This window comes from Rousettus aegyptiacus, unplaced genomic scaffold (assembly GCF_014176215.1).
Source record: "Rousettus aegyptiacus isolate mRouAeg1 unplaced genomic scaffold, mRouAeg1.p scaffold_m13_p_11, whole genome shotgun sequence".
Classification (NCBI taxonomy): Eukaryota; Metazoa; Chordata; class Mammalia; order Chiroptera; family Pteropodidae; genus Rousettus; species Rousettus aegyptiacus.
The window spans coordinates 29,330,667-29,344,267 of record NW_023416286.1 but is presented as its reverse complement, the minus strand read 5'-3'; the positions used below and the strand labels follow the sequence as shown (position 1 = coordinate 29,344,267).

General features: G+C 35.9%; 2 protein-coding genes across 10 annotated transcripts in view; one reads left to right on the top strand and one right to left on the bottom strand.

The window, feature by feature from the left end:
- Positions 1 to 13,601, top strand: part of TENM3 (teneurin transmembrane protein 3) — a 766,204-nt gene that overhangs the window by 418,999 nt on the left and 333,604 nt on the right. The gene's annotated exons all lie outside the window — the stretch shown is intronic.
- LOC107519625 (protein S100-A10-like) overlaps positions 1,128 to 13,601 on the bottom strand; it is a 39,736-nt gene continuing 27,262 nt past the window's right edge. The window contains exon 2 of the mRNA XM_036229000.1: positions 1,128 to 1,437. Coding sequence (XP_036084893.1) covers positions 1,128 to 1,437 — 310 coding nt within the window. The remainder of the gene's footprint in view (positions 1,438 to 13,601) is intronic.

The following is a 13,601-nucleotide window of genomic DNA, read 5'->3' as shown; positions in this document are numbered from 1 at the left end:
ATGCTGTTGAGTCACAGAACATTATAAATATGAACTTAGCGGAAGCACATTCTTGAAGAGAGATATGGATTTGTTATTGTTGCTGTCGTTGTCATTGTCGTCAACGACTCCTGAGAGCTCTTGTTGATTCACCTTGGTTGGAAAGCAGCGAAAAATGATCAATTTTGTAAAATGGAACTGCAATATCAGTTTTGAGGTTGCTAAGAGTGTGCCCTGATCCACAAGATAGTTAGCAATGTAATGACAGTAAAATGTGGTTGCAATATGTTTGAGATGCTCCTGAATTGCCTGTAACCTGCACTGCAGTTGTGCTGCTTACACGTTCCCACCTATGTCCCTTCCCTTTAGCGTGAAACACACTTCTGTCTCCACGCTTCCACCCCTTCGAAATCTCATCCATAATTTTAACACTGTTTCAAAGGTGACTTTTTACCAGAAGCTGGCATCGATCCTCTCCAAAGTGAATATTTCTTTGGCCTTCTTTGACTTACGACCCATGCATGTCCCGCTTTGTATGATGATTATGTTAACTTTTGTCTAGAACTGGACCAGGATACTGCGATGTCCACTGCCATGTTGTTTGGTGATTCCTGTATGGCCCGGCATCTGGTAGATGCTCATTTATCTAATAAAATTTAAGAGCATAGCTGTTAATTCTATGCCCTAATCCTTTTTTTTTTCTATGTTTCTTGTCCCTTTCCTATTTGCATATAATTATTTAATGATTTAAAATTCCATAAAATTTCAAAATTTTATGAAACTTATTTTAGCATGGAAAAGAAATTCCTTTTAGAGATTTTTATATTAGACTAATAATAAAGATAATATCTGCCTCTGAGAGTTCTTCTGTTTACAATGTATTTTTATACATTTTATTTTTTATTTTTTGGAACTAAAAAAGAAATTTGTTTTTTTGAGGACAAGCAATATAAAAATCAAAAGCTTATTTACTTTAATTGACTTTTCTTTCTCTTGTCAAATGGGGGTGGAATTTTATTTGTGTATTTTCTAAAGGTCTCAATCTACTCATGAAATCCTTATACAGGGGGTAGCTATGGGGCAGAGAAATTCCTTAAGTGACCCATTTGGAGAATTCTCATAGGGCAGGGGTAATTGTTCAGTGCTGCCTACTTCTTTCTATTCTGCTCTATGTGTACTACAAAATAGTCAGTGTACACGATGGTAAGCCCGGCAATTAGCAAAAAGAAGCTCTGGAAGCCAGCTCTGCCACTTTGGCACTGGTCCACATCCTTCATTATTGTGTCCACGGCCAGAGGGTCTTTTTGATTTTCCCCAAATCTGAAGAACTCCTTTTCTATAAGTACTCTCAGGCCCGCCTTTGTTATGTAGCCTTTATCCCCAGCAAATTTGTGAAACATGAAAATCACGGTTTCCATAGCGTGTTCCATCAGAGACGGCAGTTTGGTGAGGTCTCGGCTGAGCCGCGGCAGGATCGTTCAGCTGGCTAGGACGTGTGGCTGGTTATGTGTACATTATTTGACCATCACAAGAAGCTTATGACCACACCCATTACTAAGGAGGAAGGGGAATCTCTTTTTACGGATTAGGAAGTTGAAGCCTAGAGAAGATAAATTAACTTGTACAGAATTGCATATCTAATAAATCTCAGAGGTTAAAATCAAACCCAGACACCCTAAAGATTCCAATAGGATTCACTCCACTTATATATTTTTTTCATCAAATAGTTACTGAGTGCCCTTTGTTAGGCCCTGACTAGACACAGTCAAATAAGACGCTGGCCTCTAAGGAGACCAATATCGTAATAACAGCTGCAGAGCTGTTAGAAATGAGAGTGTAGCCATGTTACCTCACTACCCAGACTAATGCACAATTAAAAGGCAACATTCTTTTTCAGTAACTGAGCAGATTCAATAAATTTAATGGCATTTAATGATTATTCAGTTTACAGCATCTTTTATTCAAAGGTCAGTCCCAAAGCACTGTATATACCATTTACTCTGTTTATAAATGATAGGATAAAAGAATGGAAAGGAGGTTATCTTCATTGAAGAAATAATTGACACTGCCCTGCATACAGCTGGTACTTTATATATGTTTATTTACTAAATAGAAATGCCCTCTGTTTCTGAATTTATCCTTTTTATAATTAAATTCTTGCTCTACGAAATGGGCAAAACTGACTTTCGAAGTATAATTGAGGGAATATGGCATAACATTTACTTTAAAGCAATTTCAGGCATAAACTGAATGACTGGTCAAATGTTTCATTCCTTAATTTTAAAAAGGATGCTCTGAAGAATAAGATATGATTAGAATTTTCCCTGCTTTTAGTTGACTTGTAATTCAACTGCAAGTATTCTCAAGTTACTGATACACCAGATTGAATGACTGTTTTACCTATTATGTTCTTTTATCTCAAGTTTAAAAAAAAATCACATGTTCAGTATGAGAACAACGGGATTTAAATAGTTAAGGGTAATTCTCCCTCAAAACTACTTTACATCGTTATAGCCACCTGCTCTATTATACAGAGTCGAGGTAATTAATAAGAGGCATTAACATGTCTAATATCACTGGGGAGAGGGAAAAACTGAAATCAGTTGAATAGCTTTAACAGTGAAACAGTAATGTTGATTCACTCATCATCTTTCACTTTACCACCCAACTTGCGATCATTTCTGCAAGATGAAATAAATGGTAAGCTCATACTCCAATGTAACTTTAATGGGCTTAATTACATGTAACTTGAAATATGTGTTTGGCTCCATAGTACACTCAGCCACCGATCCATAACCAGCATTTTTGGGAAAGCAGAGCTGGTGTTCAGGAGAGAGATGGGGATTGGAAATGCAGAACTGGGATGACAGATGAAGCTGTGGAACCATGAATTATGGCTGTAGCAGAGGAGTGCTGAGAATAGAAGGAAGGAGGCAAAGGGTAAAACCACCAAACCAGTTGGGGGGAGGGGTAGAAATAGAAGAGGAGACAGGTGAAGGACAGTAGAGAAATAGGGACAGACTACAGAGTGAAATGTTACACAAATTAAGAGAGAAATTAATTTCTGAAGGAAGCAGGTCTTCAGAATGCAGGGTAAATGAAGAAGCAATGAGAAATGAGAAGAAACTGTCCTGGCGATTTTAGAATAAAGTTTAATAGTGGATGAGAAGAGCTATTTGAAATTATTTTTTTAAGGATCAGTGAGATTTGTGAGTGTCTGTGTAGGCTGAAGGTGAAGATCCACTGGGGAAAGGAGGAGTAAAGAATAATAAATGGCAGTTTGTCTTGGTGGGATAAAAGATACTAGTGGAGTGCTTCTTCTTAATGAGATCCATTCCGTCACTATCTACATAGCGCATCATTAAAAATAACTAACAGAAAATGTCTATTTAAGTGACACATTAGTTTACTTAAATCTTTACATTTGAATCCTGTTCCTACTTATTTTCCCGCACCTGTTCATAAGTCATTAGGAAAAAGAGTGTTTAGTTCAATATTATCTGTTATCTAAGAGAGTCATATTGCTTAAATAAAAACTTGCTGGATTAATATTATTTTAAAAATAAAAAGTATAGCGCTATGAATGGTCCCACCTATATTCATGAGTCATGCATATACGTATCTTTTAGACATACATTGAAGTAAGAAACTGAAAAAGGATAACCTACAGAAAATTAGAGAAATTTAGATTGTTAGAAATGTGTGCAAATATTATATACTCAAAGTGTATAAATTATCATTCCACAAGTGTGATTTATTTAATATATATGCTGCCAAAAAGATAATTTTTTAATTTTAGAATGTCATGATAAACATAATGATAAATTACAGAGTAGACATTGACAAGCAAAGCTAATGGACTTTGCAGTCATCATTTTTTAAGATACACGATTTCTTTAACTTGATCCCTTGCTTTGTTATTATTTTTAAATACCATCTAATATCCTGCTATAGATTTTTTTAGTAGACTGGTTAACAAAATGTCACGAATCCATGCGAGTTGGCAGCAAGTCAATGACACTATATCACAGAAGATTGCTGGCATGTTCATAATAATAATGATACCTCTAATATGTTAACAGTTTCCTTCCGTATCTCAAAACGATTGGATATAATAGATACCAACTGAAAATGTGGCCAGCTTGATATTATGACACATGAGTCATTTAGAGTTCTTATTCACTGACCAGAAACCACACAGTAGGGCAGAGAGAATAATTACAGTTTTACAGTTGTAATCCCAGAAAAGAATAGTTTGTAGGTAGCACATGGTGATTCAAAACAAAATTTAGTAACAGAATAAAACAAGCACCACCTTTGGGATAATTCGAAACCTACAGTGTAGTTTTATTAGGAGGGTCACCAGTTTATCTAAGGTGAGCTGTGCTTGGCCTATAACTTCTTGGGGAACAGCATGCAGGTTTCTCTCACTGCCTATCTTGTTTATACCTAGAGAAGAAATCTGAACGTTTTTTATTATGGAGACTCTATTAGTAAGAGGGCAGAGCACATTCACCTACCCACTCCCCTTAACTATAAAAACAACACTGACCTTGCACAACTGAAGCATACTTGCATACAGGAGCAAAAAGTGGTACAAATTAGCCTTGACCACATATACATAAGATTGATTCCACTTAGCTTATGAAAAACGCAAGATCACAAGCTGAAGTGATGTGGTATTAAGCAGTTAACCAGTGAATTGGGGTGGAACATATCCTCTTAATAACTGAACTGTGGCTTTATTGCATTTGAGAGCGGTTCAGGTTCAAAGAATTCTGTGTAAGCTCTGAGACATGAAGTTTTGTGTTTTATTCGCTTATGTACTTCTTTTTTCATAGACATTGGATTATTTTACATTGTCCTCTCCACAGTTGCTTGGAAATGTAGTCTAGAGAATCAAATTGATTTTTAATTATGAGTTCTTGATTTTAGACTTTAGATAAACTAAAGTGAAGGAGGATATTCTTAAAGCATAAACAATGGATTGCCTAAATTCCCAGCTCTCATATCAAGTATTTGCTAATGTGGCATTGATCAATCTACAATTCCCAGACTGAGGAGAAGTGATAGGAATATTGGATAAAACATGCCATACAGGCCAGAAAGATAAATTGTTTGGGTTGTCTTTTTGCAAGTTTGAGGTCACGATTCATTCATCTTGTTACTTTGCTATATCCCTTTAGTGGCTTCAATTGCAGGATTAAATATTGAATGGTGGCAGATCATTCAATATATAGGCTCTCATAGTTTGGCATTAGAAGGCTTTTCATGCTTAAAATGGAACTGTGTGCACACAGAATGCCAAAGATAATCGTGCTGATGATCCAGTGTGTGAGATTAATCCCTCAACAATATTATCAGACAATTCTTAACACATTGATTTGTCCCTGATATGACACTTCTGAAACAAATGGATATACTAAGCATTTTAGGAATAACATTGAGCCTTCTATACAGCCTAGTTCTTTCAAAAATTAACCCATTAGCAGAGTTGCCTTGAAAATTCCAAGACATTATCTCAACCAATGTTTGTAACCACAAAAATAAAAAGCTAATTTAAAAAGTTCAAAATGCTTTTGAGGAGTATTATTAATGGAAAATTTTTTAAAAATCACTTTGAGTAAAATTTTACGCTCATGGCTAAATATGCAGAATGAAAGTACTAAATTAATATACCGTCTAATAAGTCTAATTAGGCCAAGAATATTCAAACCACCTTTTAGTCTGAGTTATTATGATTCAACTATTTAGTTTAGTTGCTGATCTCCTTATGAATTTTTGGTGTTGCTTACATACTAAGCTCATTAAAAGAGAAATGAAAATGTTAAAGGTTAAAAATATCATTTAGCCAAAAGACCCAAGAGGCTTGAAGGATAAATACATATACTTTTTAAAAACAAAAATGTTTTATTAATAAAACATAAAAATTAAAGTTTGGCAAGAAGCAAGAGGCCATTCACTTTCTCTCTGCCTGTGCAAAATTATTTATTTTTCACAATTGTCTGGATTGTCAGAAATACCCTAGATGATAATTTTTCACTCCTTTCTGAAGTCGCTAAAATCCAGAAGTTCTTCAAGGTAAAATTATTTTGGAGTGGTTAGGAAAGGGGAAGCTTTTGCCTAACATTTTATTTTCTTAGATTCATTTTTCTAGATTATGTTATTTTAAATCATTGTGCTCCATAAGCAGTGAAATAATTTTTCATTGTTTTCTCTCAGTCTAAGTACATTTAGATTTTCTGAATTTCTTATGTCATTCATTCTATTCCTTTCATCAGCTAGATTTATCTCGGGCTTCCTCCCAGTTTATCCTTATCTATGTAGAGTGCAAGGGTAGAGGCTCTATGTAGAGGCTCACTATTATGATGAAGTCTGACATTTCTAGAGGCAGTATAAGAACACACCAGTTTCCTCTTGTCCACGGTTTTGTTTTCCAGGATTTCAGTTACTCAAGGTCAACCTCCATTTAAAAATATTAAATGAAAAATTCCAGAAATAAACTCTTCATGAGTTTTAAATTGCACACTATTCTCATGAAATCTCTTGCCATCCTGCTCCATCCTAACCATGATATGAATCACTTCTTTGTTAGTCACTTAGTAGACAGCTTAGTTTATCAGATGGGTTAGCAGAGAGAAAAAGAGAAAAATCACATTCACATAACTTTTATTACATTATATTGTTATAACTGATCTATTTTTTACTAGTTATTTTTGTCAATCTCTTACTGTGCCAAATTCAGAAATAAAACTTTTCCATAGGCATGTATGTATAGGAAAAAAGCATAGTATATTAGGATTCAGTGCTATCCGTGGTTTCTGGAATCCACAGGTGGGGAAGTCTTGGGATGTATTCCCTGCAGACCAGGAGGGACTACTGTACAGTCTTTGGAGTCAGACAGCCCTGAATTTAAATTCTGTCTCTGCCAGTTATGGCTATGAAACTTGCATTTAGTTATTAAAATCCTCTGTGCTTCTGTGTCTTTATATCTAAAATGAGGCTAACAGTATCTATTTGACAAGATATTTGTCATTCTTAAATTGGGTAACAGTTGTTGGCACAGGTAAGCAAAGAAAACAACGAAATAAAAATAGTTATTATAATTATGTGCATTTTTAATTGGCAAAAATTATTTTAGATAGATTATGGGTCTCCTTAAAACCTTTTATTTGGATTTTTTTTTAAATAAAAGAGATTTTGCATTTGCTCATGACTTCTTTTGAATCTAACCTAGCTTAGGTTGGGTTTTATAAAAGAAACAAATCCAGCCAATATACATATAAAAACCCGTGAGATTAATAATAAAGGAATCCTGAAATCACATGTATAGTCAAGTACAAATGCATACATCATTAGATGTTCTGAATTCAGAATGGAAGTGTTAACTGTGTAAGGAAGGAAAAACCCAAATGGATCCGACTGGAAATGGGACCCTGAGACCCTGACTCAATCCAAGAAAAAAGGTGTGAGTAGAATATAAAGGCAGGTAACATGTAGCTTTGATAAAAAATATCGAACAAGAGGTAATGGGGAGCAAGCAAAACAAGGCAATGGACGCAGAGTTTAGTAGTAGACAATGTAAACTGAGCACTGACTATTTGCCGGAGACCACCTGGAGCATATGTGCTAGCCCTGTGACGTACATTGTATCTCTACTTTATAGATGAGCTATCCAAGGCTGAGAAAGGTTAGAATAGCACTTGCCCAAGTTGTGACAGTTGCAAGGAGTGGAGCTGGAGTTCAAACACAAGCATTCCTCACACAATCTTACCCGGAATCAATGTTCTCAAACTTCAATGAGCAGGCGAATCACCCAGGGGGATGTTGAAGCTGAGCCCACCCCGAGTCTCTGATTCAGTAGGTCTGGGCAGGGGCCTGCGAATCTGCTGCTGATGCTGCTGCTGCTGCTGCTGCTGCTACTCTAGGGACCACACTTTGAGACCCACTGCTCCAAATTTGTGCTCTACTTCTGTGAGTTAATAATTATCAAGTGAAGCTATATGCCCAGCCCAGCTGTGATTTCATTTAGGTTCTAATATATGACAGTGTCTATGTGAGCAGGCTTTAGTTCTCTGTTTTAAGGAAGTCTGGCATTCAACACTAGAGAAGAACTTTTAGTCCTGGAGGAGCCGGTGCCATGGACAGCCTGTAGAATAGAAATTTAGATAAGGTGACTCCAGTTACAGTGACCCTTTGTCTCAGCAGCAAGGCAGAAGCCCCTTTCCTATGAAGTGAAGCACAAGCTTCGACCTGGCATGGAGGCCACACTTGTCACGGAATCCTTTATGTGCTAAACTGGAGCAGATTGAGTTCCTTCTTACTAAAGGCGAGATTGATTCCAGATCCTGGACAGACATTAGGCTACGGATCACATGCTCATGGCTCTGAGGAGAAAAGTAATGCAGGGACACACACACACACACACACACACACACACACACACACTGCATCCCCTGGGGTCATTGTGGTTACTGACAATTGCCACAACTTTCCTCCATATATTCCTCTCTCTCAGTGGTGCTATTAAATCAATTGCACATTGTAGAAATTTAGTGGTGGTTGACTAACTGTCCAGTCTGTACTAGCTGCCTTAAACTCCATTGACTGTGAGAAAGGAGGATCAAAGAAACATGAAAGAGTCTCATAGCTGTGTCTAACTCACTATGCTGAGTTCCTAGAAACCACATGCAAAGAGGAGCTGAATAAAATCTGTCTCCATACTTGATTGGTGAAGATTGAAATGTAGTTATCAAAGCATGGAAAGTTAGAGGAAAGGTAAAATGTTATGTTTTGGGTTTTTATTTAGCTGATGGCCAACTCGACCAGATATATTTGTGGCTAGAGCAAGGTTTCTTTCCTTAGGGTAAAAAGAAGTCATTACATTAACAACAGAAAGCATTTGGTAGATTCCTCTTTGAACGTGGCAACACCTTAGGGCCTATACAGAATAAGTCCAAAGGCAGCCTTTCATTTGGGTGTTAAATGGATAGCAGCCAGCTTTTCGGTTCCGTTTCATTCAATTCAATTCCGTTTGGTTCAGTTCAATTCAGTCAGCATAGTCTAGCAAGTATTTATTAGTTGCCTTCTTATGCTTATACTGTGCACTTGGTCCTGGACTTGGTTTTATGATGGATAAATACAGGCCTTGTCAGGCTAGTGAGCTACCTGTGCACTTTAGGAAGACCATTTCAGCTTTCAGATGCATTGACTAATAAGCTTATAAATCACTGCATACAACCTGTAATAGCTAAAGGGTACCTAAAGGAAATAGTAGACCTCAAATGCCAAGTTCTCACCTTGTTTAAAATATGAATAAATGTTTTTGGTAAAATATTTTGGTCAGGAATGAGTGCAGAGACTGTTTTATAATTCCTAAGCTGATAATTTATTTCCATCTTTAAAATAGTCGAGACTCGTTTCTTCATAGACTCTCTTAACTGAATTCAGGACACGCTCAGCACTTCCTTAAAGTGAAAGCCACCAGAAAGAAGATGGTCCTTTGCTTATGTTATGACAGTCAACAGTGTGCTGCATAACTGGTACGGTTTGTTTACAAGTATATATTTTTGCATGCAGAAATTAGCCTGAGTTTCCTTTGCATCAGCAGTTGGTGATATTTCAGCTACCTGGTCAGAAGAAAATTGTGCAACTCTGTTTGCACCTACAGACTAAGACAAAACAAGTTTTCCACTGCAATCTCTGTGTTATACCGTGGCCCATTTGAGCTGTACAATGCACTGCTTGTTCAGTTTTTGTTATAACCTTCATAGAAGATGGAAAATGTACCCCAAACTGCTGTGCAATAAGATCATTGCTGGCCTGCCAGTTTACAGTTTTATATACAACATGTTATTGTTGCAAAGGTGAAGTTTATAGCGAGTGAGCCTCTGACAATCTGTCACTTTACCTGACTACAGTAAAAAGGTCTCCAGATAGGCTGTGTTTGCAACACTTGTAAATACCCCTACCTTTGCAGCATCTTGGTAATGATATTTATGAATTAACCAGTATTTCTTCTTTGCTGTTTTAAAAGCTGGTTTGGTTTCAGAGGCCATTACCTATTTTACTTGTGTGTCTTAGGGGAAAGAGGACACAGCTATTAAGATATTGAAAATATTCTCTTTTATTTTCTGTCTCAGATTTTTTTTTTGTTACACATTAGAGACCTTATGTAATGTTTAATGTTTCAATTTACTGTATGCATTTTCAGTTTTAGTATTTGTCATCTTGTTCCAATTTAATGAAAGCTTATTTGGCTATGGTTTTCATTGGAAAGCAGAACACACGTACGACTCTCAGCAATAATATATATATTTTCTTTTTCTTTGGATTTGAACAGCCTTCTAAAATTTTCTCTACTGAAATTCTGGCAGAGTTATTTCTTCAACATTTGGCTGAGGGTTTGGAATGTTTTAAACATTTGAAGTGACTGGGATCAATTACTGTAACCTAAAATGGATAACCTTTAAGACACAAAGCTCATGTTTTTCTTAATCATCTCATTACATGACATTTTTCTGTTTGTATATCGATAAAACACTATATGTTGGCTAAATAAGGCACATTTCATTTATTTCCAAGTACTGTTGATATTGTAAAGTTAGCATATTACATATAACATTAAAGTTATTTTTAAGATATAACATCTTTGTGGATGAGAAAAATAAAATTCAGAAGATGGATAAACTTGTAACAATTTAGCAGTCTAACAAAGTATAATAAATAGCAAAATCATGTATTTGAAATGAATTTCAAAAAATTCACTATACAAACATATTTTTAAGCTCTGTTTTTCTAATTAAGGGAGCTCCAAGTATTTTTCTGATTCATTCCTACTAGTGTTATTTCATTACTGAAAGTTTTTCTTTTTTCCACTATAAAATCACTGCTTCCTCTGAGAGATGTTTGCTTAGGAGGGGTTATATAATAATATTCTGTTATTTTTATTTATCAGCTTAATTCAGGACTGACATTGCGCTTTGAGGGGAGAGGGAAAGTGAGATATTACCAGTTTCGAGATTCGACTTTTGATTAATATAAATGCGGAGCAACTCTCTGCTGATGGTACATCCGTAGTGGATGTGACCCGTGACGGGCAGACGGCTGTAGCGATGGAGAGAAATATTACAGCCAGGACATTCCTGCTTCTGCTCCAGTGGACTCAGAATACATTAGCAGGGTCCTCTCTCAGCTTGGAGTTTTTTCCTGATGATGGATTAGTGATAAACTCATATGCAAGTTATTCCAGAGTTCCTTTGAGACCTTAGCTTTTCATGAATGAAAAGGTCATTTGTAAATGTTCTACATTCTTTCATTATTTTTCCCATGGAACCAGATTGCTTTGTACAATTTTACGTTGCTGTATTTTCTTTGAAATAATAGCTCACAGTTGTTCAGTTTTCATATCCTAATTATTTGTTTGGTGGTTTGGAGAAACTTACTGTTCCATCATGCAATAAATTATATTTCATAAAGAGAGAACTTAAAGTTGAAATCATTCTATAAACTACAAGCTCAGACTTTTATGAGACCAGAAGTCTCCTTGCTCATTTTGTCCTAAATGACTTTTGATATTAGGCCAAACTTTGTACCAGATGTGTAGTATTTTATAATAATTACATGGTGTAAGGCTTCAATCATTTTCCACTGAGACCATTCAACATCTGTTTTATCAAAATGCTTTTCAGTTTTTTCAGAGCCACAGATGAGTAAGAATATTAAGTGAGACACTGAGTCATACACTTAATTATTTTACAATGCGAATTTCCCTTGCATTTATCTGTCATAAGTTATCACAGGCCTACAGATTTCTTTTAGTGACTGAGTGTAGCAGAGTTGGTTTCTCTGGTGTTTGGGGGCTAAAATTTCAGAGGCATTCATTTAATATTTATCTTTATTGTTTTCTTTATTCTGTTATCCATTATAGTTCCAAGTACAGATGAAACCCCAAGGAATAGATAAGGAAGTGGATGGGAAGGGGATAGTGTGGTTCATTATTACCGTATCCACTTTGAGACCACTTTATCTGTTTACAAACCCACTTCTCTATAACTCTTCTTATCTGTGCTAAACAGAGTTTACAGATATTGATTAACAAAGACAAATGGTCAGAGGTCATAAAAAGCGGAGATGCCAGCTCCATGTGACAGTGTGGAATGCTGGTCCTCATACACCTGTCAGCATTTCCTACACTGCGTAAATGGCAATTCGACAGCTGCTCCTATTTCAGGTGATGCGCAGGTCTCTAACTCTGAACTCAGTATCAGGTCACTTCACTCACTTTATTGGAATACCAAACCTACAGGTCCTTTCCTTCGCTATTCTTGAAAATTTCATTCAAAATTATAAGGGAAAAACACTGCATTTAAATCTTTTTACTTAATGGGCAAAATACAATCTTTGCAAAAATGTGTACTCCCTCAGTGTACAATTTTTTATCTTTTGTACAGTTTTTCCACGTGCCTCAAAACCTTATATACTAACCAGTTGCTATTACAGTAAAAACAAAGTTAGTGCAGCTCTTCAAAGCTCTGTGCCCTTGCACTGACGTCAGTACAGTAGTCTGTTTTCTGAGCCAACATAGACATAACCCGCCGTAAAAATAAACATGTACACATCCATGGCCCGAAAAAAATCAAAGTGGACATAATGAAAATCATCCAGTGACCTTAACAGAAAACTTAATATACTTCATCTCTTTTGGGGGGTGATAAAGGGAGTTGGTTTGGTTTTCGTCGAAACCTTTATGAGGGTAAAACTTCCTGTTCACCGCATTTGCACAATATGGACTGAGAAGTAGGAGAGAAATTGCATTAATTTTGGTGGAAAAAATGAGTGTTTCATGAGACAACTCAAATTTTTGTAAGCTATATGATACTTGAATATAATTTAAAATACAACTAGGCCTTAAAATATGAAATTTATTTAAAACATAACTTTCTCTTCAATGAAAGATTTTTTTTTGTCATTTTTCTGACAAATCTGACTTGAGAACAAAAGGAAACATATAACTATAATGGAAATGTGTTTATGTCCCAAAGCTCATTTGTCTCTTAGATATCTCTGAGTTCAATGATCACATTATTTTTTTTTGATTTTTAGATTCTTGCTTTGGTCACATATATCTTTTGTTCTGAAGATCTGACACAAGTGGAATCCTGAGCATTTCTATTCAGTATTCCTATCATTCAGACACAGTTTGGCAAAGATGGCAGTTCAGTCAAGTGAAATGTGCTTGAAGTCCTAAGGTTGATCGGTCAAGAATAAGATTTCTCTAGTAAGACATTTTTACAAAGGCACAATGACCATCCTTTCATAGTTCAGACAAACAGAGCATAAGGAATTATTTTGAAATATAATGATGGTACAGCCGTAACAATAAAAAAAGTCTATAATAAAAAAAAGGTTGTGCATCTGTTTTAGAGGAGCTATGACTGCTATTCCTTGTAACTTGCCATAGACCTAGTGCATACTATATCTTAACTGTACACACACATGCAAGAATTGTTTATATCCCATTTTATGTTTTGTCCTGAAGAATTTTAGGCAGGAAGGGCCATACTATCTGATGATTGGGAGAGTGAAATGGAGTTAGAACATCAGACTAAATCATATTTAAG